Here is a 26,320-nt window from a genome sequence, read left to right as displayed (position 1 = left end):
TTAAATAAAAAAAAAGTAAACCATTATAGGTCAATGTACGGCCTTCAACAAGCTATAATGGGCTCCAAAATTACTAGTGTAAAACCATTCAAACGGGAAAACCAACGGTATAAATTTGATGAAACTATGCTTAAGCCACGTGTATATTTACAAAATTGTAAGTGTGACTTTTTAAAAGGTGGTTTGACATGAAGTGAATCAAATTATCAAAGGGTATCAAATAGTTGCAGGGGCGGATCCAGCCATTTAAAAAAGGGGGAGGGGGTCCTAACCCAGGACAAAGGGGGGGGGGGTCCAATTACATGTCCCAATTCAAATGCATTGTTCGTCCAACAAACCCCCGGACCCCCTCCCCCCTCTGGATCCGCACCTGAGTTGCCACTGACACATTGAGTCTTTTTAGTTTCATGCTCTCTTAATCAACTCAAGATCCAGAAAACTAGTAAATGGTACATATAAGACTGTACTTTGACCTTCAATGGTTTATCTTTAAAAATTATGACTTTAATGGAGAGTTGTCTCATTGGCAATCATATGTTATCTCCTTATATCTATAAAGGTCATGATACGACTTTCAACTATGAGTAAAATTCGTGCAGCATAGTCTGCTATATGAAAGGCCCCGAAATTACAAATGATAAAACAATTCAAACGAGATGCATTATGATTAGTTTTTTTTTTTTTTTCAATCCAAGAAAATATGTATAACTGTGTATATAAAATTTACAAATTGCCAATATCTCCTTTTAAGCTCACCAGGCCAAAAGTGACAAAGTGCGATTATTTATTAAACTTTTCTCATCAATTGTCGTCCTTCGTCCGTCGTTGTCGTCTGATAGCTTTTACAAAGATATTCCACTCTGAATCTGCTGGGCCAAATAAAACCAATTTCGGCCTAAATCATTATTAGGGTATGTAGATAAAAAATTCATTCCGATGCATATGACCACGCTTGTGCACCGAGATGGCAGTCATCGCTAAAAACAGAACATCGGGGTAAAATGCAGTTTTTGGCGTATAAATCTCTGAAACTAAAGCATTTATAGCAAATCTTATGTTCGTTCAGTCAAAAGTTATCTGCCAATGCAGTAGACAACCCGTTGTTGTGTTGTTTCCCCTTGAACTGATAGTTGAAAGAAAATTTTGCAGTTTTTGGCTATCATCCTGAATATTACCATGCATGAAGAAAAACTGTTGACAGCAAACTTTTTCAGCAAAACAAGGTCTACAAAAAGTAGTTATTGCCTTTTACAGTTAATTTCCCACAATTTGTCTTACATTTCGGTAATCCTTTGCCAAAAAATTCTCCTCTGAAACTACTTGTCCACATTAAAACAAACTTTGCATAAACAATGCCTAGGGTATCTAGTTCAAAAAAATGTATCCATTGACCAAACATCAACCAAGATGGCAGAATGGCTAAATAGTAAATAAGCGGGGATGCAGTGTTTGATTTATATCTCTGAAACTTAAGCATTTAGTCCTAAATAAGATATAAATGAGAGAAACTGAACAGACTTAAATGACCGCCAATATACATGATATAAGATAAAAAAAAAAAACATATCTGTTTTTGTCATTTAATAATACTTTTCTCGTCTACAATGTTGAAGTGTGTCTTTGTCTAATATGATATAGACCAAGATGAGCAACACAGGCTATTTTGAGCCTCCGGTTATTATTAAACTGGCGTTTTTTTTTGTGTTGTTTTAACTCGCACAATATTCCGGGACAGTAGTGAAAATAGAGGTAATTCGAATCTTTCATTACAGTGCAGACAATGAATGAATAAATAAAATTGAAAGACTTTGTCTAGCTGCAATTGAAAGACATTGTCTAGCTGCAATATTCCTTTTTTCCTCTTTCAGTATGCAATGCTAAAAACTCGACATGAAATATTAGTTAGGACTTCGATATGGGGAAAATATCACTCACCTCAAGTTCAAGAAAAACAATTTTCACTGTGTAAGTGATTCTTGATGTTGAAAGATTTCAGAAATCATGAACTAAACTTTATCTTATAAAAAATATGTTGTATGATTGCCAATGAGACAACTCTCCACAAGAGACCAAATGACATAGAAACTAACAATTATAGATCACCGTACGGTCTTCAACAATTAGCAAAACCCATACCACATAGTCAGCTATAATAGGTTCCGAAATGACTAATATAAAACAATGCAAACCTAAATTACGTACAAAAATGAACGAAAAACAAATATGTAATACATCAACAAACGACAACCACTGAATTACATGATCCTGACTTGGAACAGCTTGTTTGTAGTTCTTTTGTGTGATGAATGCAATAATATTGAAGGTCGACTTGTTACTCATTTTTTTCCTGCAGGAAATATTAATTCTCTACCGTATTATTAGAATGAAATTAAGCAAAAACTCCTAGAAAAGTTTAATAAATTAATTGAACATATGAACAATACTGCTTATGTTAAAAGAAAGATTACAATACATGTATTGCAATATAATTAAATGTGTCATGTCATGTTCAAACCGACCCGTCAGTTTCGTGCTGGCATAGACATCTTTCGTATGAGTGATATTTTTCGAGGCAATTAATAAGAACTATTACATTAGCGGATCCAGGGGGAGGGGGTCCGAGTGTTTGAACCCTCCTCTTTTTGGCCGATCAATGCATTTGAATGGGAACATATAGTTGGACCCCCCCTTTTTTTGTCCTGAGTTGGGACCCCCCTTAAAGCTTTTAATATGGCTAGATCCGCCCCTGTATTATATGTCAGAGGAAAGACTGTGGTGCTCGCGGAGTCATATTAAGTTTTGGTGACTATTTAAATCTACATGTACATTAGCACGTAAACAAAATACAGCGCTGCTTCCCAGTTTAGTTGAATATGCCATAACATTAGTCATATAATTCAAACAAACGCAAGAAGAAAAGAGTTCTAGTATTTCACAAGCTTTTAGCATTGATTATAAATTTAATTTAAATTCCAGCAACCTTTCACGTTGAAGTCCGTGAAAGTTAGAACATACGAAAAAAAAATCAAACGAATTTAACATTCAAACAAACTCATAAATTTGTTGCGAGTGTTTTTCTATTATATAGACTTTTTCAAATAATTAATTTAGTTTTATTTTATTTTGTGTCGTCGATTAGTTTGTTTTCCTTCAGAAGCATATTAACAATTAAAGTTAAAACAAAAATAATAATTTATAACTAATATCTACGCTTGTGTATTATGATGCGTTGTCTGTTTTCAAAGTTGGCGACTATAAATCTCTAAACTTTTATCACAAAATATTATATATTAAAGTGGCAAGTGCAATTTGAGGGATCAGCGTACCAATGTGACCTCTAGCTTAAGAGAAATGTCTACTCGTTGAACTATCATTAGTTATAATCAGGTTTCCTGATGCACTTGAGCCATTGCAAATCAAATACCTTGTTACTGTAGCTTACAGTACACAGATGTATTAGTATCGTATTTCACTTCATTGATAAAACACAATATTTTGTAGCTTAGACGATTTATAATTACACAGTTTATATATCTCTGCAGATTATAATGTATTTATAGCACACATATGGAAACAGATACGCATACGTCAATGTGATTGCATCAACAATTTGTCAATAGTTGTATTTATGTCCTGCAATTATACTATCTAATATTTTTCGATAATTAAAATACGAATCGAATATTTCCGCTTAGCTCTCATTTAAAATTCTCCCAAACAGAGGTATGCCATGAACAAGATCAGTTTTCAAAATCTTACACTTTAAGCTAATCTAAGTCATTCCCTCTCCATTTATACCGTCAGAGCATATATTTTCATCAGCAGGACTGTTAGTTACAAATAAAGTTGAGAATTAGCCTCATCCCAGGCACAGTTGTCAAGATACTACTTTTAGATCAGACAAATTCAATGCACCTTATGTCGATCCTCAGAAAATTATTAAAGTCATCAGTGATCATCAGTTAGTTCAAACATCACCCCTTTGTTGATTATTTTAAAAATGTGTTTTTTACGGTCCCTTAATACTGTTGTTTGAGTAATAATTTTTCTATAGATATCACTTTATTACTGGATTAGATAATTGTCAGTTTACATAATAAAATAAGAACATGTATGTCATGTATTAAATAAGCTTTTAATTATGATTCATATGTTATATAATTCATATTATCTAGTCCATTGTTATAATGTTGAGGGTTTTACGTTTATAAGTCCTTAAATTCTTTATTGAAAAGCACTTTACGCCCATATGAGCCCTCAGTATGAGCCAATGGCTTAAAACATTATACATAATATACAGTTTACATATATATAAAACAATGAAAAGACAACTACCCACAATACATAAAATGGATATAATTTTGTGTTTCCATTTTGTAAATGTTTTACCGAGCGAGTACTCTTCACCGAGGTAACATCCCTTCATGTTATTATATATTTTTTTCCATTGTAGTTAAGAAAACAATAAATAGATTTCATTTGTCTCCCTTGTTTTTTTTTAGAGAATCAGTTTCAAAATATAGTTATCTCCCATCTTAAATTTAGCCTGTTAGTCAAAGGGAGACAACTTTAATTTTCCACAAAAATTACGGAATTCCATAATATTATGGAGTTCGCTAAGTGCCCCGACTGTACAAAGTTATATTGCATTTAGTACTGATGTCTGTTATAATCATATCATATTAACATTAAGAATGGTACATAACATTTTTAAATTGGCTAATATTTAGTTTTAATTATTAGAATTGTGAACTACATTACTGCATTTTTTTTGTCATTTGTATTTATACATATATTAATAAACACATTGTTTAAAAATATGATTATTTTGCTTTATTTCTGGTTGATTCCAATGCTCGTTATAGATGTGCTATTTTTAATTCGTCATGTCCTTAATTGATGTTATTTTTAGTTAAAAATATCAAGTTTAATGGATGTATTTGAGGTTTCAAATATTTGACTGTGCTTTTTAGAATTAACAAAAAAATGGTAAACTGTACAGAAAGATATCTTAAACGAAACCTAACCAGTACTTTTATCCGATTGCAAAAAAAAATTCAACTCATTTATAAAATGATTAACTGAATTCAGTATACAGAAGCAGTTATGGGATAGCTTTTTAAACTCATAAAATATTTATAATACATTCAACAAAACAAGGTAGGAATAAAACGTGTGAGAAAATATTTTTAAACATTTGTACTCAGACTTGCAAGGTTGAACCCCCTATCATCAAAGCTGACTACCCCTATAGACCTCAGGAATTTTAATTATAAAAAGCTATTTAAACTTTGAATGCATTAGTAATGTTATTATAATAATTTGTAAAGGATCAATCATAAAAGAAATGTTTTTAAACGGTTTTCTCTGTCATGCAAAGACTTCAGATTGTAATAACTATTAAAGTTTTTATTACAGTTTTGTTGCTTTAATAAAAATGTGAACCGAATTCAGTGCAAAGAAGTCGTTATGTCGTAGCTTTTCAAACTACTAATAACGTAATATTGCATTAAAAAAAGAGTAAGGAATAAAACATGTTAAAAAATATGTTTTACATTTTTAATCAACAATGGATAACTGAAAATCTAGTTCCTTTTTTTCAAATTGCCAACAATCGGAGTAATCGAAATGAAATAAGTAGTTTATACAATATTTTTAAACGTTTTTAATCTGTCATGAAAAAAATAAACCCTACATGTACCAAGAAAAAATTATATAGAGCTTGGATTTTCAAATTGTCATGGCTACTTACACTTGTTTTTATATATTAACAGGGCCTTAAGAAAGACTTGGTAGGTTTAAAACGTGATAAAAGCTATTCAAAACACTTTAAATCTATTTTTGTAGAAGGAAAATATGTAAACTGCGAAATGGAGCCATGGAAAACTTTACCCCTAGCATTGAAAGGTATACCCCTTTCCCTGATATTCCTCGGATTTAAAAAAAAATGTCAACGCTATATACACTACTTTTTAAAGTAACACCATCTTTAAACCTTTATACTATGTCACAGAAAAATACCTTTACCGAGCCTGTTATAGAATCCAGCTTTATTATATACTACAATTGCATGCATAACTACTTGGCAGGAATAACACAACTTACAATGTAGAACAATATTGTTAAACATTTTAAATCTGCAGTTTAAAGTGTGCCACCTCTAAGTACCTTATATGTACAAATATATATTCGGGATATGTCATGTGGTAATTATGCATTATCTAGTAATTGGTTAGAATACATCAGGTTATAAACAAATTTTTCATCATTTAATTCAAGATGAAAAAATATACCACATCATAGAAAATAAATCCCCATATTCCAAAGTCAACTTATTCAAATGTCATAGCTATTCAAGTAACTGTATACAGTTATAATGCTTTTTGAGAAGTTGTAAGGGATACATGGTAGAACATGTTTGCAATTTTTTAACTCAGCCATGTAAGTAAAAAATTACAATATATGTAAGATTTTCAAATTGTCTTTTATGGTAGTTGTCAGTAAATCTGTTTTTATGTCTTATATTATATCACATATTTTTTTTATTAAATCACAGCCATGCATAATTGAACACCCTTCCATGATAAGTTGGCAATCCCTTTACGACTCACACTTAAAATGTGTCAGAGTTATTCCAGTAATAATGCACTATTTGTAAGATCCAGGCAGGGGGTGATTCATGCTTGTCTCAGAACTGCTTTATTCTTTTATATAATAAGCAGCTAAGATTGAAATAAAGTTTGCAAGCTTTTTTTTTAATTTTGTTGAACGGTTGCTATGGAAACATGCAGGCATTTTTTTGAGGAATTTATGATGACATCAGGCATGAGAATTTGAAAATGTCTACTTTTTGGTTGCAGCAATTTTATGATAATGACAATTTCTAGAAGAAAAAAAAAATTCAACATATAATTAGGCAATATTTGAAATTTATATTTTGATGTTGAGGTTGTGAACAAAAATTTTGATATAAGGCTAAAATGGTATTTAAAAAGGTGCAAAAATCTGTATTTTGACATTTTCTGAAAATAGCTTAAATATCATATTTTAAATCAAGAAAAAATTACATTGAGCAGAAAAGTTCATTATAAACTATGATTGCATCTTAAAGTTTATACAGGACTGCTGAATTTGGTGCATGGTTTCCTCAAAAATTTGTATTCCTGGATTTTTCTCAATATCTCAAAATTCAAATTTTATTTTGGTCTAGAATCGTAAAAGTAAACGGTACGTCTAAACACTACTATGGACTCCTCAATGCACTAAAGACATATACAATGCCACTAAGGACTAGAAGGAGTGCTGTTAAATATATTATTGTTACATATTATGGTAGAGATAGGTATTTCGTGCAAAAAAATCAAATTTTACAGAAAAATAATCATAAATAAATAAGATATTCAACATTATTTAGACGGTTCATTCCTCCTATTCCCACTTTTTTATAAAACTGGTAAGAAAAATTAAAATTCATGTGGGAATAGGAGGAAAACTTATGCAAACAAAGGATTATACTCAAGAAACTTTTAATTGGCCAATGTTTTTGGGATTTGAAATAGGTTATTTTTGTATAGGTTTAGATTTTGTGTTTTTAATTCAAATAAAAATGAAAGAAATGGAATAAAATTGAGAATGGAAATTCTGAATAAGTAAAAGAGATAAAAACGCGACCATATAGCATAAAACAATCGAAATAAAGAAATGTAGCAAATTATCTTATATTTCTTTTATAACACAAATTCAAAAGTAAAGTCATGCAAGCATTATAATATAAAACAAACAATACAAGTAAACAACACTAAAGCAAATCACACATTGTAGCACACACATCAGAAGTCCACCGTATATTAGTCTATTAAAGTTTATTAATCTATTCAACGTGAATCGCTGTATCGCCAAACAGTACTGTTGTAACTTCTTGGTGGGGTATAATTGCTGCATAGTGAATCATGGTTGAGGCCTAGATTCCTCATTTTTCAGTAGTTTTATTTGTTTAAAATGTTTGGTCGAGGGAGCTGGAATGTTTCGTCGACTTGCTTTGCCATGCTATATTTAAACATAGATGTGGTATAATTGTCAAATTGAAACAACTCTTCACAAGAGACCAAAATGACACAGAAATTAACAACTTTATATTATCATACAGCCTTCAACATTGGTCAAAGCCCATGCCGCATAGTCAGCTATGAAAGGTCCCGAAATGACAATGTAAATCAATTCAAACAAGAAAACCTGTTTATTTACAAAAAGTGAACGAAAAACAAATATGTAACACATAAACAGACGACAACCACTGAATTACAGGCTCCTGACTTGGGACAGACATATACATAGAGAATGGGGCGGGCTTAAATATGTTAGCAGGATCCCAACTATATAACTTAATCCTCAAGAAAATCTTTATATAGATAAATTAGTAATGATTAAAAATTTGACATATTGTGTAAACACGTATACATGTAACTACTAGTATTGTTGAAATCTTTATGTTTCTTGCTAAATGTCATTAGTTGTTTTTTTTCGTTTGATTGCTGTGTTATTGACTATAACCTACATCTCCTACAGTTTTGATGTACTTTCAAAAAGGTGTATGAAAAATCATTACTAAATATAGATGTATTGCTTTTCTTCCCCTAGGTAATATGCTTAGAAGAGAAAAATGAACCAATGAGAAATGTACCTCAATTTAGAAAGTTAAATAAAAAGAAAAAAAGTTTCACTTTCCAATTTTAAACTCTCCCCATTTTTTTCATTTTTCGTTCAATAAATTGTTTATATTTATTGACGGGAGTTCACTTTTAATTTGTATACATTTAGGTCACGGATAAATGTGATTTTATTTAAAGTCTAGGATCAGTTAAGAGTACATTTGAACTTTACAGTACATCTGAGGTAGTTAATGTTAATTGGAAACAATTGAAAACATTGAATTCCCTATACTGCAGAATTCAACAAAAAATGACTCTGTTTCCAAGGAGAAAATACGTTAACATGCTGATAAAATTCAAGAGAGCCCCAATGTTTTATTTATTTTGGTCAGGTAGTATTCAAACTTTGTTACAACAATGCTAGCTATGAATTACATATTTTCAATTTTCGGAAAAACACACGAGAAAATTTGAAAATTTCACAATACTTCAGGACTCTGAAAAAAAAATGAATGTTTTTTAGTATTTTTTAACAAAAAATCTAAAAGTCGGGGTTGAACTGCAATACTAACTAAGCTCTGAAGCTGAAACCAAGTTTATATATAAATATAGATGTTATACATGTATATGTAATTTCTGAAAATAAAATTGATTCTATTCATAATCCTTATTCTATTCATAATCAGGCTCTCCGAACAAACGTTAACTTTTCAAGAATCTACATTAAGAATCCACTTCCACTTATATTTTTGTCCATCTGATTAGTAAAGCCTTTTTCAACTGATTTTTAAAGTTCGTTCTTATGTTGTACTGTTATACCACTGTTCCAGGTTAGGGGGAGGGTTGGGATCCCGCTAACATGTTTAACCCCGCCACATTATTTATGTATGTGCCTGTCCCAAGTCAGGAGCCTGTATATTCAGTGGTTGTCGTTTGTTTATGTGTTACATATTTGTTTTTCGTTCATTTTTGAAAAATGAATAAGGCCGTTAGTTTTCTCGTTTGAATTGTTTTACATTGTATTATCGGGGCCTTTTATAGCTGACTATGTGGAATGGGCTTTGCTCATTGTTGAAGGCCGTACGGTGATCTATAGTTGTTAATGTCTGTGTCATTTTGGTCTTTTGTTGATAGTTGTCTAATTGGCAATCATACCACATCTTCTTTTTTTATATGTATGATTTTTTTTTAAATAAACCTACCCCCCTTTTTTTTCCTAACCTTCGGTTCTAACCCCAATGTTTCATTATATATTACATTTGTTGAACCTTCAGAAAAGAACAGACAAGACTGTGAGTGAAGCAAAGCATGCAGTCATATTCCAATTTGAATATAAACACCGTATATATAATATATGTATTTTTTTACATAAATTTCTATTGATACATTTTAAAATAGATGTTGCTATGGGTAATATGTATTTTCATGGTAACTATTGAAGTCAGCAACTATTAACAAAGGTAATTTAGAGTAAGCTTATACTTAAATGTAATTTTTTTTATCAGTTATGAAACAATTTAGTAAATTTAAGCTCTAAATCTGCAATATTCTGCAAATAATAACTACGTTTCCAAGGAAAAATCGGTTGCTATGGTGATAAAACTAAAGAAAGTCCCAAGATTTTTTCTATCTAATTTGGTAAAGTAGTATCCAAACTTCATAATCAAAGTGCTAACTATGCTATACACAGTTGCTCTTTTCTGAAAAACACCATAGAAAATTTGATAATTTCGCAAAAATCCCAAATTCAGAAAAGTTGAAAATATGCATTTTTTGGCAAAATTTTTCAAAAAATTTACAAATTTGGTTTATATGCAATCTTAACTAAAATGATGCTAAAACCAAATTGTATCAATGTTACATATGAAAATTAATGAAAAATGCTTGATTCTATTCCTAATCAGGGTCTGAATTGTAGTGATTTAGCTGACTTTTGAAAGATTGTACTATGCTTCACAACAAAAAATTAGAGTGTCCGTTACCATGGCAACAACTCGTATTTTCCCAAATATTTATTTTTTGAACAGTGTTCAGTTACTGCTTCTTCTAGGCCATTTATAGATAAAATCTGAAACCCTCATAAATCACATGTATATGGCACCCTGCCTGGTTCGTACAAAGAGCTGTACTAAAACAAGTAGTTGGTTGGATTCATTATGATTTTACAATATTTTTCATCATATAGACTCAGCCAGAAAAAAATCTCACATCATAGAAAATTGAACTCCTTTTTTAAATCTCAAATTATCATTGCTATTAGAATTACTGTATACAGTAATGATGCTTTAACAAGCATTTATAAGGGACAAAACATGTTAGAAACTATGTTAAAACATTTTTACTCAGCTATTAAAAATACTCCCTTCCCTTATAGAACCAAGCTTTTTAAATTGTCATGCCAACTAGTATAAATGTATAAAGAACGGATGCTCTAGTCTGCTTATGAATATTTGGTAGGATTAAAACATTTCAACTATTTGTATTTATTTTTAGCAGCCATAGAAAAATTGAACCCCTACAATGCTTCACCGATATCCTCTTTCCTGTAGATCTCAGATTTTCAGATTGTCATACTTCCTTAATGTAAGTAAAAAATAGAAATATCCGAGGTTAGAGAAGATTTAAAAAAAAAGATTTATTCATCCATTACAAACTTGAAAACTTAACCATTGACCATGAAAAATTGAAGCCCACCTACAGCTATTTAACCATCTGATACAGTATTAATGCTTTAGTAAGCATTTTGAAGGAATTTAATATGAAAGAAATATTTCTACTTAGCCAAGGTACACTGAAACCCCCCAGTAGACTTCTGATTATGTTAATATATAGTAATAGAGGTCAGTCATTTAAAGACATATCAGTTGTATCATATACGTTGAAGTATACGCATCTGCATATATACCAACAATTGCTTCAATTTCATATAATTGAAAAAAGGGGCGACAAATACCAGAAGGACATTCAAACTCAGAGATCGACAAAAATCTGACAACGCCAGGGCTACACATGAAAAAAAACAAACAGACAAATACTAGTACACATGTTAAGTGTCGTTTACTACATTAGAAGATGGATATGAAACACATGCACTTACGTAGATGATAGGTATTGGTTTATAATGTGTATAACATTATTGACAGACATATTTTTAAAAATATAAAAAAAAAACTGTTTTTTTAACTATAAATAAGAGATAGGATCTTGTATAAGTATTAGGACATTTTCTATGTTGAGTTGACTGTAAAATAATCTTATTGGCATTAAAATTGGATAGATAATATCATCGATAACATGTGTACTAACTTTCAAGTTGATTGGACTTCAATTTCATCAAACAACGCCTAGACCAAAATCTTTAACCTAAAGCGGGATAGATGGACGAACGAACTGATGGACGAACGACCGAACGGACGCACAGACCAGAAAACATAATGCCTCTTTACTATCGTAAGTAGGAGCATAGAAATTGAAGCTCAACGTATAATAGTCGTAAGCTCGGGATCACATAATAGTTTTTGGTGTATATGCAGATGCTATACGTCAACATATATGATGCGGTGGATACATTTTTGAATGACCAACCTCTATCAAAGCTTTATTTCGAATGAATGGAACGGAATACTTAAAATGTATTAAATGGTAATAATAAATTGATAACTACTCATATCAAATATGGTTATTATCATTTCGTTCAATGTGTAAAACGTAAAATAACAAAAATACTGAACTCCGAGGAAAATTCAAAAAGGAAAGTCCCCAATCAAATGGCCAGATCAAAAGTTCAAACACATCAAACGAATGGATAACAACTGTCATATTCCTGACTTGGTACACGCATTTTAGTTTATGATTTTGATATTTGTTTGTGGACACTCCGTTTTAAATTTTACTCGGTACGTTTGGTTATTTTCCTTTTTGTTTAGCAATCCGACACTTTATTCCTTACCATTTAAAATTGAACACCCCTATACACCTCAAGTTTCCAAATTATCAAAGCTGTTTCAGCTATGTTATATAGTTAGCATGTATTAATAAATATTAAAGTATTAGTGCTATAATAAGTATTTGTAAAGGATTTAACATCTTATTAAATTGTTGAATCATTTTTACACAGCCATGGAAATTTGCCCCAGGTTTTCAATGTCATAGGTGTTCCATATAATAAAATTGCATTAATTACAATTTAGGAAAAGTCTTTATTTTTTTACTCATCCATGTGAAATTTATCCCCTTTCATGGAACTGAATTTACTACTTGGTAGCAAAATAACACCTACACATTTATAACAAAAATACTTAAATGTCATTATTATAAAAACTCCTTTGTATTGAAAGCTCTACATTGAGTACAAGCTACGCAATAAACATCCCAGAGAAACATTGGTGAAAATAAAACAGGAAATGATTTTATACATGTTCAACAAGCCATGGAAAATTAAACACTGTGATATTAAAATTTAGTCAGCCAACCCTCACAATCTCAGGGTAGACATCTAATTCAAAAATGTCATCCCTTTTTCAAAATACTTTAATTATGAATTAATAACTGATAGCTACAGTATGTACTACATAAGTTAGTTTTAAATGATGAGAAGTGCATCAGTGCATGTCTTTAGAACTATTGTAATGTAATTTAACACAGATTTGTTCAGTCGTTGATATTTGTGAAATATCTGGTTACTTATCAAACAATAAGTTTCATTTTACTTGCAAAAATTTGGACTTACCCGTATGAAATATTACCAAGCTGTATTTCACTCTTCTTCTTTTCAGCATATGTTACGAATTGCATTGATGGAACCGAATATTTATCTTCAAGACTCATTCCTTTCATTATCATATTTAAACGTTTCTCCTCATCCGATTCACGTTGTGCATCTTGATAGGCCTCCTTTGCAAGTTCCAATTGGTTGATATTACCCCGTACAGTGTGAAGATGGTCTGCTGACTTCACTTTTAACAATCTGATTAACGCTTTAACTTTTTCACCTAAGAGGCCTCTCAAATGTTTCTCGTCTTCCATAATAACACCGATAACTGCATCGACATTTGATTGGTATCGCTGAATTCCTCCCTCAATCTCTTTTTTTTTGGATTGTAGATCTTTTTTAGCTGTAATATCCTGTTCGGCCATTTTAGCTGATTTTTCTTTACCGGTAGGTGTCGCTATAGAATTTAAATCATAGACTCATTCATTAGTGACAATATCGTATAACCTGTATAGTATGGTAAACATGTCCTTTGTCACACAACGAATATTGACATAATCATTATAAATTCATTGAATAATTTATTTATATCATCTTTTTTTGCTTCAGTAAAGTTATTTATGATGTCAAACACTTTACAAATGGGAATCCTGATAATACTTTTTTTTCAAATAAGCTTCAGTTATCAGCCTAATGTTATTTATTTTGGGAGTATAAACACACTAGAAAAAAATAAGATAAAAATTGTACAATGAGAAAATTGTAAGTACTTTAATCTGTGATCAAGTCAATAAACGTGTCAACCCGTTTGCAAATAACTATATTTCCGTGTTGTTATAGCGTCGCTAAAACTTTTTTTTAAGCATTTAAACATTAAATAGAAAAAGTTTTAACAACGCCGAATATATTATAATTCAGAGAATGGATAAGATTGTTTAAATTGTTTAAAAAAATATATTTCAACTTAAACGTTTACATTCGTATCAATTGCTAACGAGTGACACGGTCCCCTACTTAGAAATAGACGATTTTCAAAAATAATTATTCACTCATAACCATACATATGCCTTTTGAAAACTATATTCTATTTAAATACATTGTGCGATATGTAGGTCAACTATGAATGGGTGTTGTTAAAAATGTAATATAATTGTTAAAGAATTAAATTTGATACCAAAGGTTAACTTCAGAGACATATCTATCCATTTAATAACCTGTACTATATGTGTATTGTTGGGAGAATATAGTATATTTAAAGTCAGCTTTAGGTAAATTTAGCTTTTGTTATTTCATGAGTTATCCCGATTAACAAGATAAATGTGTTACAACTATATTCAAACATACTTCATGATGTTTAATATATTTACTGTATATACTAGGATATGTTGGTGTTTAGTCATATTTAAATCTACATATACGGCACCATTTTGTTATATATAAGTACGTCTGAACCAGTGACGACTCTCCGTGAGATTTTATCCATCGGTAATGCAAGGCTCAAAACACATTCTGTATATATAATTCGCCTACATAACAGCCCAACATGTAACGATCTATCTGTTTATCTATCTATTTATATATAGTATATAAAGATTCTTACATTGATACCAGTGGATTATCGGATTTATTAAATCGAGATAGTTTAATGATCAGTTCTAAAATCCTAGCCTTGGCTACGACTGTAAAATTAATGTTATAACTACCGAGATTGGATAAATCTGATAATCCATGAGTAGCTATGAAAGAATTTGATTTTTTAATGATGAAAACAATAGATTTTTATATCTTGTTAAACGAAAATCCCCTTCGAGTGCCTTCTACATTCCACAAAGTTGTCGATTTCATGAATACCTGTTAGCATATTTGAATCAACCAGTGACCCGATGTTCATGTATGTATGTAGTGAACTTTTGTGCTTAATTAAATAGATAAAGTTTGAAATTGTCATTTTATGATAAATCAATAACCAAAAAATATATCTGTTAGTCTTGCAATGAATAACAAATAAAAAATCAACACGTTAAAACTGAATGCGTCCGAATAGCTTTTCTAGATTTATGTTACTCAAGAACGCTCAAAAGCCGAAAATTTGAAAGCCAATGATTAATAAGAACTAAAATAGTTAATAAAAGATTAAAGATGTTTGTTAAAAATGTACGTTCAATGATTTAATCTGCGATGATCTGCCGACGGACATGATTAAAGATAGCAAGAAGTCGTAGAGCAAAACAACACAATCTGAAATCAAATGTGAGGGATAACACGTGTATTGAACTTTTTTGTATATAATCTGATAAGAGTTAAGGCTAAACAACATAAACTTAGCAGACATCAGTTTAAACACATGACTGTTTAATTGAATAAGAACACTTATAATATTTCTTATCTTTCTAAACATTTACATAATTAGATAAATAAAATTAATTATTATTGTTCTTTGATATATGATAAGTCATTACTTGGTATTTTCAGAAAAACATACATGAAGTGGATATTTTTTAAATGGAATGTATGATCAGTGTCTGACAGAAAAAAAAAACTTCTTCCCTACACTCTCAAAATTGTTTCAACAAAAAAGTTGAAACAAAACTAAGGATTTTCTCATTCCAGGAATATATATCCTTTGCCGTATTTGGCACATTGTTTTGGAATTTTGGATCCTCAATGCCCTTCAACTTTGTACTTGTTTGGCTTTTATAACTATTTTAATATGAGCGTCACTGGTGAGTTTTATGTAGACCAAACGCGCGTCTGGCTATCTAAATTATAATCCTTGTACTTTTGATAATTTTTAACACCAATAAGTCGATGTCACTGGTGGTTGACGTTTCGTCCTCCAGGGTATCACCAGCCCAGTAATCAGCACTTCAGTGTTGACATGAATATCAATGATGTGGTCATTTGTATAAATGTCCTGTTAACAAACTTTTAATTTTCAAAAAACATAGGATTTTCTTATCCCAGGAATAGATGACCTTAGCCGTATTTGGCACATTTTATTTTGAATTTTGGATCCATAATGCTCTTCAACGTTGTACTTGTTTGGCTTTTAAAAGTATTTTTATGTGAGCGTCACTGACTGGTATCATGTAATCAAAACGCGCGTCTGGCGTACTAAATTATCATCCTAGTACCTTTGATAACTTTTTACATCACTGGGTCGATGCCACTGCTTATATATATCATTTTATTCTGGTATCACCTAAGTTGATCAAAGGTATACAGAAAAAACATATTAATTTACATTACATTGAACATTTGTTGAAGAAGCATTAAATATGAGTTATTTTACAACGGTATGATCAGTATAGCTGACAGGTTAAGATCAGAGAGAATCCAGTTTGTCACTTATCATTCTAATAACTTGGCACCATTTTCGAAGTTTAGCTTTCTGTTTTTGGTTCTTAATAGCATTAAATTTTACACATTACAGTTCGTTAGGTATTTCTTGTCAATAAGTACCGTTCTATCTCCCAGGAGACTGCTGCATTCCATTACATAGTGGTATTCGTCACCTATAGCAACTCTGCACAATGAACATTTTTTCTGCTCTCGGGGAATGTTTTGCCATTTACCTGCTGGTGAACGTTATGTCCCCAAGGGTATTACCAGCCGAGTAGTCAGTACTTCAGTGTTGATATAGACACTTTTCAGATGGTTTTCGTCAAAAATGAAATTGGCCGCATCCGTGTTCATCCTCAATCTTTATATATGTTATGTATTATCATAAAATACAACTTACATTTTAATATTAAGGATGAACACGAATGCGGCCACTTTCGTTTCACACGAAAATTTAACTAAAATGCTAGAATTGTGAAGATTTCGGTAATTTAGCATGACTTAATGGTGCTAGTACCTGATATATGTGCATTGTATTGTAAAAAAACCGCCCATATTTATGTAGCAGAAGCATTCTACTGTACAATAATTAACTAAAAGTTTACATTTTAACAATTTTGAAAAACTGCTATAGTTTGGGGCCGAAAAGGGGTCTTACTGGACCTACTCCTTTGTACTTGTTTGGCCTTTATAACTATTTTGATGTGAGCGTCACTGATGTCTCTGTGTCTGGCGTACTGAATTATAATCCTGGTACATTTGATAACTATTTACACCACTGGGTCTATGACACTGCTGGTGAACGTTTCGTCCCCGATGGTATCACCAGCCCAGTAGTCAGCACTTCGGTTTTGACATGAATATCAATTATGTGGTCATTTTTATAAGTGTTCTGTTAAAAAACTTTTAATTTTTCGAAAAACCAAGGATTTTCCCAGTAAACAATCCAACGTTGACATTACGTTGGGACAACGTAATACTATCGTTGTGACAACGTAGTAAAATTACGTTGGTACAACGTAATTTTGTGAACTCCCAGGCACGTGCTGACAACCATCCACACAACGTTGGCACAACGTAATTTGTGACGTAATTTATTACCATCACAAGACGTTGGGACAACGTGATATCACAACGTTAAATGTTCCTTGTCCTCATTTTATTGCTAGGACCAATAGTATTATCAATTCGAGATGTAAATGGGGTCAATATTTCAAAAATAAAATGATATGATATTCAAAAAAGTCGATTTGGCATGATGGCCAACAAGACATCTCTCTATCTTGAATTAAGTATTGTTGATGTTAGTACTTGTAACTGTACAACCTGCAACATGATATCTTGGTACATGCTGCAACTTATATGGTTAGTGTTTCAGTGTTCTAGAATATCGAATTCACTATAATTCTAGAATTTAGATTAACTTTGAGGAAGGAAAACATTTTTTGATAAAAAATATGACAAACTACCAGAAACCTGTAATTCAGTGGTTGTTGTTTGTTTATGTGTTACACATTTGTTTTTCATTCATTTTTTAACATAAATAAGGCCGTTAGTTTTCTAGTTTGAATTGTTGTACATTGTCTTATGGGGGCCTTTTATAGCTGACTATGCGGTTTGAGCTTTGCTCATTGTTGAACGCCGTACAGTGACCTATAGTTGTTAATGTTGGTGTCATTTTGGTCTTTTGTGGATAGTTGTCTCATTGGCAATCATATCACATCTTTTTTATACCACATACACCTAAATATTTACTTTTAAATCTATCAGCTGAATTCATTACAAAATGAAGAGCTAGGAAAAGTGGTTGGGAAAAGGCCAACAGCTTACCGTCTAGTTTACAAAAGATATCAGACATGTTCCTCATGTCGTAACAACAATCCCTTTCCCTTTTCATAAATGTGACCTACAGGAATTATATTGACTGAGTTGTAATAACATTAGAAACATGACAGGGTGCCAAATGAGATCACCCCAGAGTGATAGGGTTTGGGTTGCTCATTCTTTAGTTTTCTATTTTTTGTCTTGTGTACTATTTTTTTACTATTTGTCTACTTCTTTTTTAGCCATGCATGGTGTTGTCAAGTTTATTTTTCGATCTATAAGTTAGCTCAAAATTCGCCCCTCTTTAACCTGAATTTCAATCAAACTAACTACTGCTTTTTTCTGATAAAGGCCACATTAACCAATAAAAATGCATGTAAAATATGTTTCTGAAGTTTTTTTTATTTTCATTCCAAATCATTTCAATTCATTCCTGATCAGCTGGTTGGTTGGTGTTGGTTTCAGGTTATCAGGGTTTCTGCTATACACTCCTCAACCTCAGACACACTGCATCTGTGTATTTTTATACAAGATTCTGGAAAAAATATTATAAAAACAATCAATCATCTTCTATATTCAACAATTAAAATCTATCTGATAAGCAAGCCTTTTATAACCATATTTTTTTTTTATCAAAGTTTGAATAAATATAGATTCTAGCTACAACTGCATCAAGTGTGATACAATATTTATCCAATCAAGACAGTTAAATTTTCCAATTTAAAATGCAAGGCTTGCTGTGAGTTTTAAATATCTAAAATGTAATCCTCTCCAGTGGATAAATATCATATTACACCAGTTTTGGTGGTGGATTCTTTAATGATTTTCAATTAAGATGCAGGCAATCTTTTTTTTTCTTTTTTGAAAGATCTGCAAAAGATGTGTACTTTGAATGTGACATCAGCAGATCAAATAAACTACAAAGGGTGCAGAAAGGGATAAATTGATAAAAATTACAGAGAGATTTTTTGCATTCTAACATCATTCCTTCTTTACAAAATCTTTGAAGGAAATTTTCTTACTTACTTGTGACAACTCTACAAAGGGATAGCTCGAAGAAGTTCTTCTTTTTTTCCCTTTCAAGCTATAATTGGACCAAAGACCATTCGTCCCCAATACTCTCAGCATTTTTCGGACAGTGTCCCCAACTTTATGACCACCTAAGGTACTAAGTAGGTTTACCTAAAAATCAAATCAAAATGGAAATTAAAAAAAAATATATACATTTGTATCGCAGCACTCAAAGGAACAAGTTGATAAAATGTTAATCTTATTTGTTGACAAAGTTAGCAACTTACACCACATTTGTCTAAAAAATTTGCAAATTTAAACTGGATGTTCATAGATGAATATCATTCCACTTTTGAATGGACTTCCAGATGCCTTTTCATAATGAGAATTAAAGTCATATGAAACGAGTAAGAGGTGAAAAATAATGTTTGTCCAATTCTTGAACCAATGCATGTATACATCATAAACTTAGTCCTCTGTGCACGATTTTATCATTTTTTCGCAAATATATCATATAATCGTCAATTTTTTTCTCTCTGTTTGTTATGATTTAACAAATATGGCTGCTCATTAAATGCCGTGTTTTGAAGCCGAGTTTTACCGATTGTCACCCTATAGTAAACAAATCACAAAAAGCATGGGTATTGGGCACGTGTTTAACATGTATAATCAGATATTTGTTTATTTCAATGACAGATCCATGCGTATTGTGGTCACCGAATTGTTACCAGGAGGGTTAAGCTCGGGTCACTATGCATACAGAAAATATGTCGGCGAATTGCTTCCTGGAAGCAAGCAATTAAAAATAAGTAAACTTCTAAATGTGGACAAATTAAAGAATTTTACTCAGAAAAAAGTACATGTACATAAGTTGTATAATGAATACTATCTTTAAGCATATTTTTTTTAAATTTGAGGTTTCTTATGACTTTAAAATACAATTTGTAAACAATAACTGCACTGTACAGTTCGGACCTTGGATTTTAAGTGATTTTTTTACCACAGTGATGTGTACATTAATTTTAACTTAGCTTAGTATTACATACCAATTTCTTTTTAAATTCAGGGTTTTCTAGTTCCCTAATAATCTCCAGCAACTCTTCTTCAGATTTTGCTGGAGATTGTATCACATCCTCAATTATAACATCTTTGGGGCCTGATTTTGATGACAAGATTTGCCCCAACATCTCCTTCATTTCTTTTTGATTTTCCCTGATCACTGCCAAATTTTCAAGGATTATCCTCTGAGTGGCTGAAAGGAAAACAATGTACCTTGAATAAGAAATTAAATACTGCTATTTCAGGAATTTTTGCAATAAATATGACAGTCTTGTATTCTTTCAAAATATTGATCTTTTTAAAGTGAAAGAAGCAGTTCTTTCCTCTAAATGGCAATTATTAATGCACAGAATAATTTCTAAATTTACAATAATATATATGAAAACACATTTTCCAAGAACTGATAATAGAAGTATATATATATCAATATAACACAATACAAATTGATAATGATATTAATATATTGTATATAAATTTGTAGAGGCATGGTTTTTTCATAACTTTTTATATAGAGACCAATTACCTTCAATAGTGTCAACCCTTCTTGTCAATGGCATCCGTAATCCAGGCAGATTATCCAGGAATTGGTTATCTAAATAAAAGAAAATTTTAAGATAAGGAAAATTGTTAAAGCCAATTGATATTTTTGAAAATTCTTTTATTCAGTCTTCTTATGGCATTTTTTTAACATATTAAAGCAACTAACATGTGTACTCTTGTTTATTTCTTTCTTATTCCACGATTAACAACAATGTGTCTAAAGCACACAGATGCATATGCCCCAATAGCATTATCATTATCAAATTTGAGTCAAAAATCTTATTTGGCAATATATCATAGAGAACATGTGTATTAAGTTTCAAGTTGATTAGACTTCAACTTCATCAAAAACTAACTTGACCAAAAACTTTAAAATGAAGCGAAACCGAGGGACAGACAGATGAACAGGCCCACAGATTAGAAAACATAATGCCCCTCTACTATTGTAGGTGGGGCTTAAAATAAATGTGTCTGTTTAACAACTGCAATTTTTTATTCTTGGCTAGATGCATAGGTTCTGATTTTCTAGGTCATTACTTAAAGAGTATGTGTCCACAGTACACTGAAGCCTCACTATCATGTTGTTACTAACTTACTTGTATTATGTGGTGACCAATCTACTACTGGTGATGGTGTCATTGATGACCTTACCATCCCTGTTGATGGTGTCAGCAATGGTGGTGGGGCTGTTGATGACCTACTACTACCAGACCTTATTGTTGATGGTGACTGTGATAAACTTGATCTGGTCATTTCACCTGTCAAGCTTCTGTTCAGTGGTCTAAATGATGATTCTGTTCTGAAATCTATATTATAAAAAATAACAAATAAATAAATAAACAAATAACCAATTTTAGACTCCTAAATATAGTAAAATAGGACAGTATGCATACTAAAAGACAGAAACTTGCAATATATAATTAAATTAAAGATTCCTCCATAATGACGCCTTTTGACGCCACCCCCTTTACTCCATAATGACGCCTTTTGACGCCTGTGTAGTACCTCAGTTGAAACGCTTTGACTAGGAAATGTCTGCATTAGACTTAATAAAATTTGTATCCAATATGAAAAGGATATTCATAAGATTATATGACTTAAATTTATTTGATGAAATATTTGTTTTCCCAAATGCATTATTACTTGAAAGCTGATGATTATTGTTTTATTAAAAAAAATCCTTATGCGAATCAAGCAGGTAAAAATGAAAAGTCCATGGAGGAAAGGGTTAAATGGTGGAACAATATTATCACATTTGAACAGCAATTCAAGTTAGGCTTTCACTGATGATTATATTAAAAATAAAATATGTCTTCAAACTTCTAATCTTATCTTTATTTCAAATCCTTCTCCAATGAATGCATGTTGTGGATAATGATTCTTTGATCTAGAACAGTTCAAATATATATGAAACAGATCGAGCTATTTTTCTTTAAAAAAGGGGTCCCAACTCAGGATAAAGGGGTGTTCTTATTATATGTCCTATTTCAAATGCATTGTTCATAAAAATGGGGGTGTTTGAACTTTCAACCCTTGACCATCAACCCCCCCCCTTTTGGATCTACCACTTATATCTATTCAAGATGCACAAATGAGTTTTTAATGGCAATTAAATAATACAGGAAAGCCTCACTATCATGTTGTTACTAACTTACTTCTATCAAGGGGTGACATATCTACTGATGGTGATAGCGTCAACTGTCTATCCATTTCTGGTGATAGGGCTGCCAATGAACTTCTGTTTAATGGTGATAGCATTGGCGGCACTGGCAGTTTTAAAACTTTTTGGGAAGAACATGGTGGTTCATCTTCATCCGAGTCTGCTGAAAAAAATATATACAAATTTTATAGAAATGACTTGAAAAATAAAGTTCATATACATTTTTATTTCAATCAACAGGCTGCACTATATCTAATCTACCAAACTAGACCACTGGTCATGAAAGAATTTCTAACAATCAAAAGAATCTAGACATGATTTTTCAAAAGTGATCTTTAGAGCAAAAAAATTGTTTCAAAAACAGCTGTCTTTCTTTTGCAATCTAGATTAATCAATATATATCAACAGATCTTCTTCAGGAGGTCAACTGCATCAGCTTTTTAACTTGGGTGCCATATTTTTTAAAAGGCTTTTACACAGTAAAATGAAGTTAACTGAAGACTAAAATTGCCTACAAAACATCAACCAAATAATTATTATCAAATACTGTAAATTCAGAAATTATTGCAAAAATGTGACAGGGTAATAATATTAGCAATAATTGAAACTCGCATGTCTAAATTCTGTGCTTCAAACAGGATTTTTCTCAATATCACAAAACTTAAAATTGTATTTTAGTCTCAAATGACAAAATCGCAATCATAAATGCACCCAATAATTTCTGAAATTACAGTACTTAATAAATGTATATATATATATATATATATAAATGTATTACCATCTGGAATACTAGCATATTTTGAGGCCTTTTAATTGTCCTAGATTTTGTATGCACTGGCTGGACATTGACAGGGCTATTTGTCTGTTCTGGCTGGACATTGACAGGGCTATCTCTCTGGGTTTTCCCCTGATCCTCACTCTCTACATTGGATGTGTCTAAAGCCAACTTTGACTTTATTACAGCCATTTCAAATGAATCTGCAAATTCAAAGTTTAAGTATTAATTTGTAAAGACATTAAACAAACTTGTATACAATGTATAGTTACTTGTGTTATAAAATGTAAAGCACAATCAGTTTTCTAGTTTGGCTAATGATATGTTATTTAATTTTCAACACAATCATCAAATTTATATTTTTAAAGTTCAATATAAAATCTACGGCACAAGTGGCACAGTTCTGACATCACAATAGCTTTCAATAATTTACAGTATTAAACAATTTCATTTAGCTTGTAAGCTCAAAGTAAAGGGGGTTCAGCTCTTGTAGTCTAAACATTGTCGTGTTTTTATCTTCTTAATAAGACAAAATTTCTTTACCTGCAGATGCAAATATACGGACAGAATAAATCATCCACCTTTCCTTGTCAGGTACTTCCCCTTTTCTTGCTCTGGTACTCTGGTTGTTAAAGGGCCACCAACATGCAGATTCCTTTAAAAAAATATATAGACAATGATAATAAAATCTTACATTTAATACATCTAAAAAGTTATATGTATATGTATATAGAAAAATTTCGGAGTGAAATATAAATGTGTGTTTGCTGATTGTTCCCTTGAAATATTGGACATTCATAAATAATTCTATTGGGCATTTTTCAACAATTTCTTTATCCATAAATTAGATATTTTGTCATTTAATGCATGTTATGATGATGTGTTTTTTTTCAATCTACATGTGTTAATTGTTTACTGTTATCAAAAATAGGTGTCTACCTAATTCAGTCAACTATTTTTGGTTTTAGTTTAATGTTTTGTAAATGTGAGTATCTTTCCCAAAGTAGATTCATAATTGCCCAAATTTACAACAAATTGATTTCGTGTGCGTAGCAGTCAGTGCTTTAAATAGCTAAAATAATGTGTTTCTGTCATTTCTTACCCCTTCCAATGTTTTTACTAGCCATTTTTTGTGTGCCACTGCCACTGAATCATCCTTAAAACCCACAACTACATACTGCTTTAACATCTGAAATGAAGAAAATAATTTTAACGTGAATCACCAATTAGAAATACTCCTGAATAATTAAAGTTCATTTTCATTATCCTTGACAATGAATAGAATGTACAAATATGAAAATGTGAGCTACAATGTACAAACGTACTGATATGGCACATGTATTTTTTTTAAGTTCACACATGCACAAAATGTACTTTTACTTGTATTTAATTTACATGTGAAGCATACAAATTGATCATGTTGATACTCGAAACATCAATGCAACTGGTTTTTCATACGCTTAAGAACTATAATGAAATATTAAACATACTTGCATGATGTTGATCGAGGTCTATTAAGGAAAAATATGTTTTCAATTGTTTTTGTCTCTTTGACTTATTCCCTTAACTCCCATTCTTTTGTATACTCATTGTTATATTCCCTAAAATTACATGCAGAAAGGTTTGTACAACAATGTTAGTTTTTCAAATACATTTACATCAGATTCAACTCATTCAACAGGTTCAAGTTATAATTTTAGTTAGTCTTAACTTACCTCTAAAAGTCATGCAGAATTGCTAAAAAGGTAACATGCAAATCAACATCTTTGTTGATCTCAATTGCTTGACGATTAAGCAGTCCAACATCAAGCATTTTCATCTGGGAGAAACGTTTCTGGAATCTGTATCCTCCAATAATTCTTGAGTCACATGGTATATTAAAAATAGCTTCTCCCCTTGAATACACACGACATAATATTGATTTACCTCCATTTACTTCACCAACAACTTCACAGCAATTGTGATTGTTCAAAACAAAAGCATTATTTGGTTTCTTGTTGCAAATGTTGGGAATGACTGTTTCAACTTTTTTCGATGGTAAATTATCTAGCTCACTAATTCTTTTAACAATTTGGGATAGCGGATTTTTTCCAGATCGTATCATTTTTTTTAAGTGTTGCATATGATTTTCAAAGAAAAATGCTGCACAGTTATCTAAACAGCCATATTCCTTTGCATCATCAGCCAAATGCACCATGCTGTGAACATTGTAGACTAGTATCTCTTCTCCATATAAAATTTGAGCCTGTGATACGAAATACACCAATAATTCCTTTGCATACTCAACAAAATTTTCAACTAAAACTGGACTTACGAGTATAGTCATGGCAACTGAAAAACTTAAGAAATGTTCATATAGCTCTTTTTTTAGTACACCTTTTAACACAAGCTTACCAGTGTAAAGTAAGAACTGCCTGTATTCTGTGGCCTTCCAATAGTCAATTTCATCCAAGCCTCTAGGTTTCCTTGCAAATTTTTTTGGAATGAATTTAGACAATTGGACAAGTCGTGTACTGATTTCTTCAATATGACCAAATGATATTTTGGTCTCCTTCTTTTTACCACGCATCCAAAGTAATAGTAATCTTTTCATGACACCAAGACAAGCCTGATGCGTGTAGTCAATAGGAAATGATTTTATCATATCTATTGGAAGATCACAAAACGGGGATCTGGTACGGTGATGTTCTGGTTGGGTTTGGTTACGAAAAGATAAGTCTGTCCTATATGGTAAGTTTTCTATTTCTGGA

General features: G+C 31.4%; 1 protein-coding gene and 1 long non-coding RNA gene across 2 annotated transcripts; both read right to left on the bottom strand.

The window, feature by feature from the left end:
• Positions 1–19,270: 19,270 nt before the first annotated feature.
• Positions 19,271–22,953, bottom strand: LOC143043556 (uncharacterized). Its single transcript, XM_076215811.1, has 5 exons — positions 22,791–22,953; positions 21,732–21,941; positions 21,119–21,187; positions 20,583–20,788; positions 19,271–19,707 (listed from the first exon to the last, which is right to left on the bottom strand). The coding sequence occupies exons 1-5, from the start codon at positions 22,891–22,893 to the stop codon at positions 19,507–19,509; spliced, it is 789 nt and encodes a 262-aa protein (XP_076071926.1). The 5' UTR covers positions 22,894–22,953; the 3' UTR covers positions 19,271–19,506.
• Positions 22,954–23,598: 645 nt separating this feature from the next.
• On the bottom strand, positions 23,599–25,838 carry LOC143043555 (uncharacterized). The gene is made up of 4 exons (XR_012968466.1): positions 25,286–25,838; positions 24,673–24,759; positions 24,114–24,225; positions 23,599–23,773 (listed from the first exon to the last, which is right to left on the bottom strand). It is a non-coding gene; the product is annotated as an uncharacterized LOC143043555 (long non-coding RNA).
• Positions 25,839–26,320: the final 482 nt, after the last annotated feature.

This window comes from Mytilus galloprovincialis, chromosome 8 (assembly GCF_965363235.1).
Source record: "Mytilus galloprovincialis chromosome 8, xbMytGall1.hap1.1, whole genome shotgun sequence".
Lineage (NCBI taxonomy): Eukaryota > Metazoa > Mollusca > Bivalvia > Mytilida > Mytilidae > Mytilus > Mytilus galloprovincialis.
The sequence above is the reverse complement of the archived record's forward strand: the minus strand, read 5'-3'. Positions and strand labels throughout refer to the sequence as shown.

Coding starts and splice junctions, on each gene's coding strand:
- LOC143043556 (XM_076215811.1), bottom strand. CDS start 22,893: ATGCTATCACCATTAAACAGAAGTTCATTGGCAGCCCTATCACCAGAA. Junction 21,942..22,790: donor TATGTCACCCCTTGATAGAA/GTAAGTTAGTAA, acceptor TTTATAATATAG/ATTTCAGAACAGAATCATCA. Junction 20,789..21,118: donor AAGGGTTGACACTATTGAAG/GTAATTGGTCTC, acceptor TTTTCCTTTCAG/CCACTCAGAGGATAATCCTT.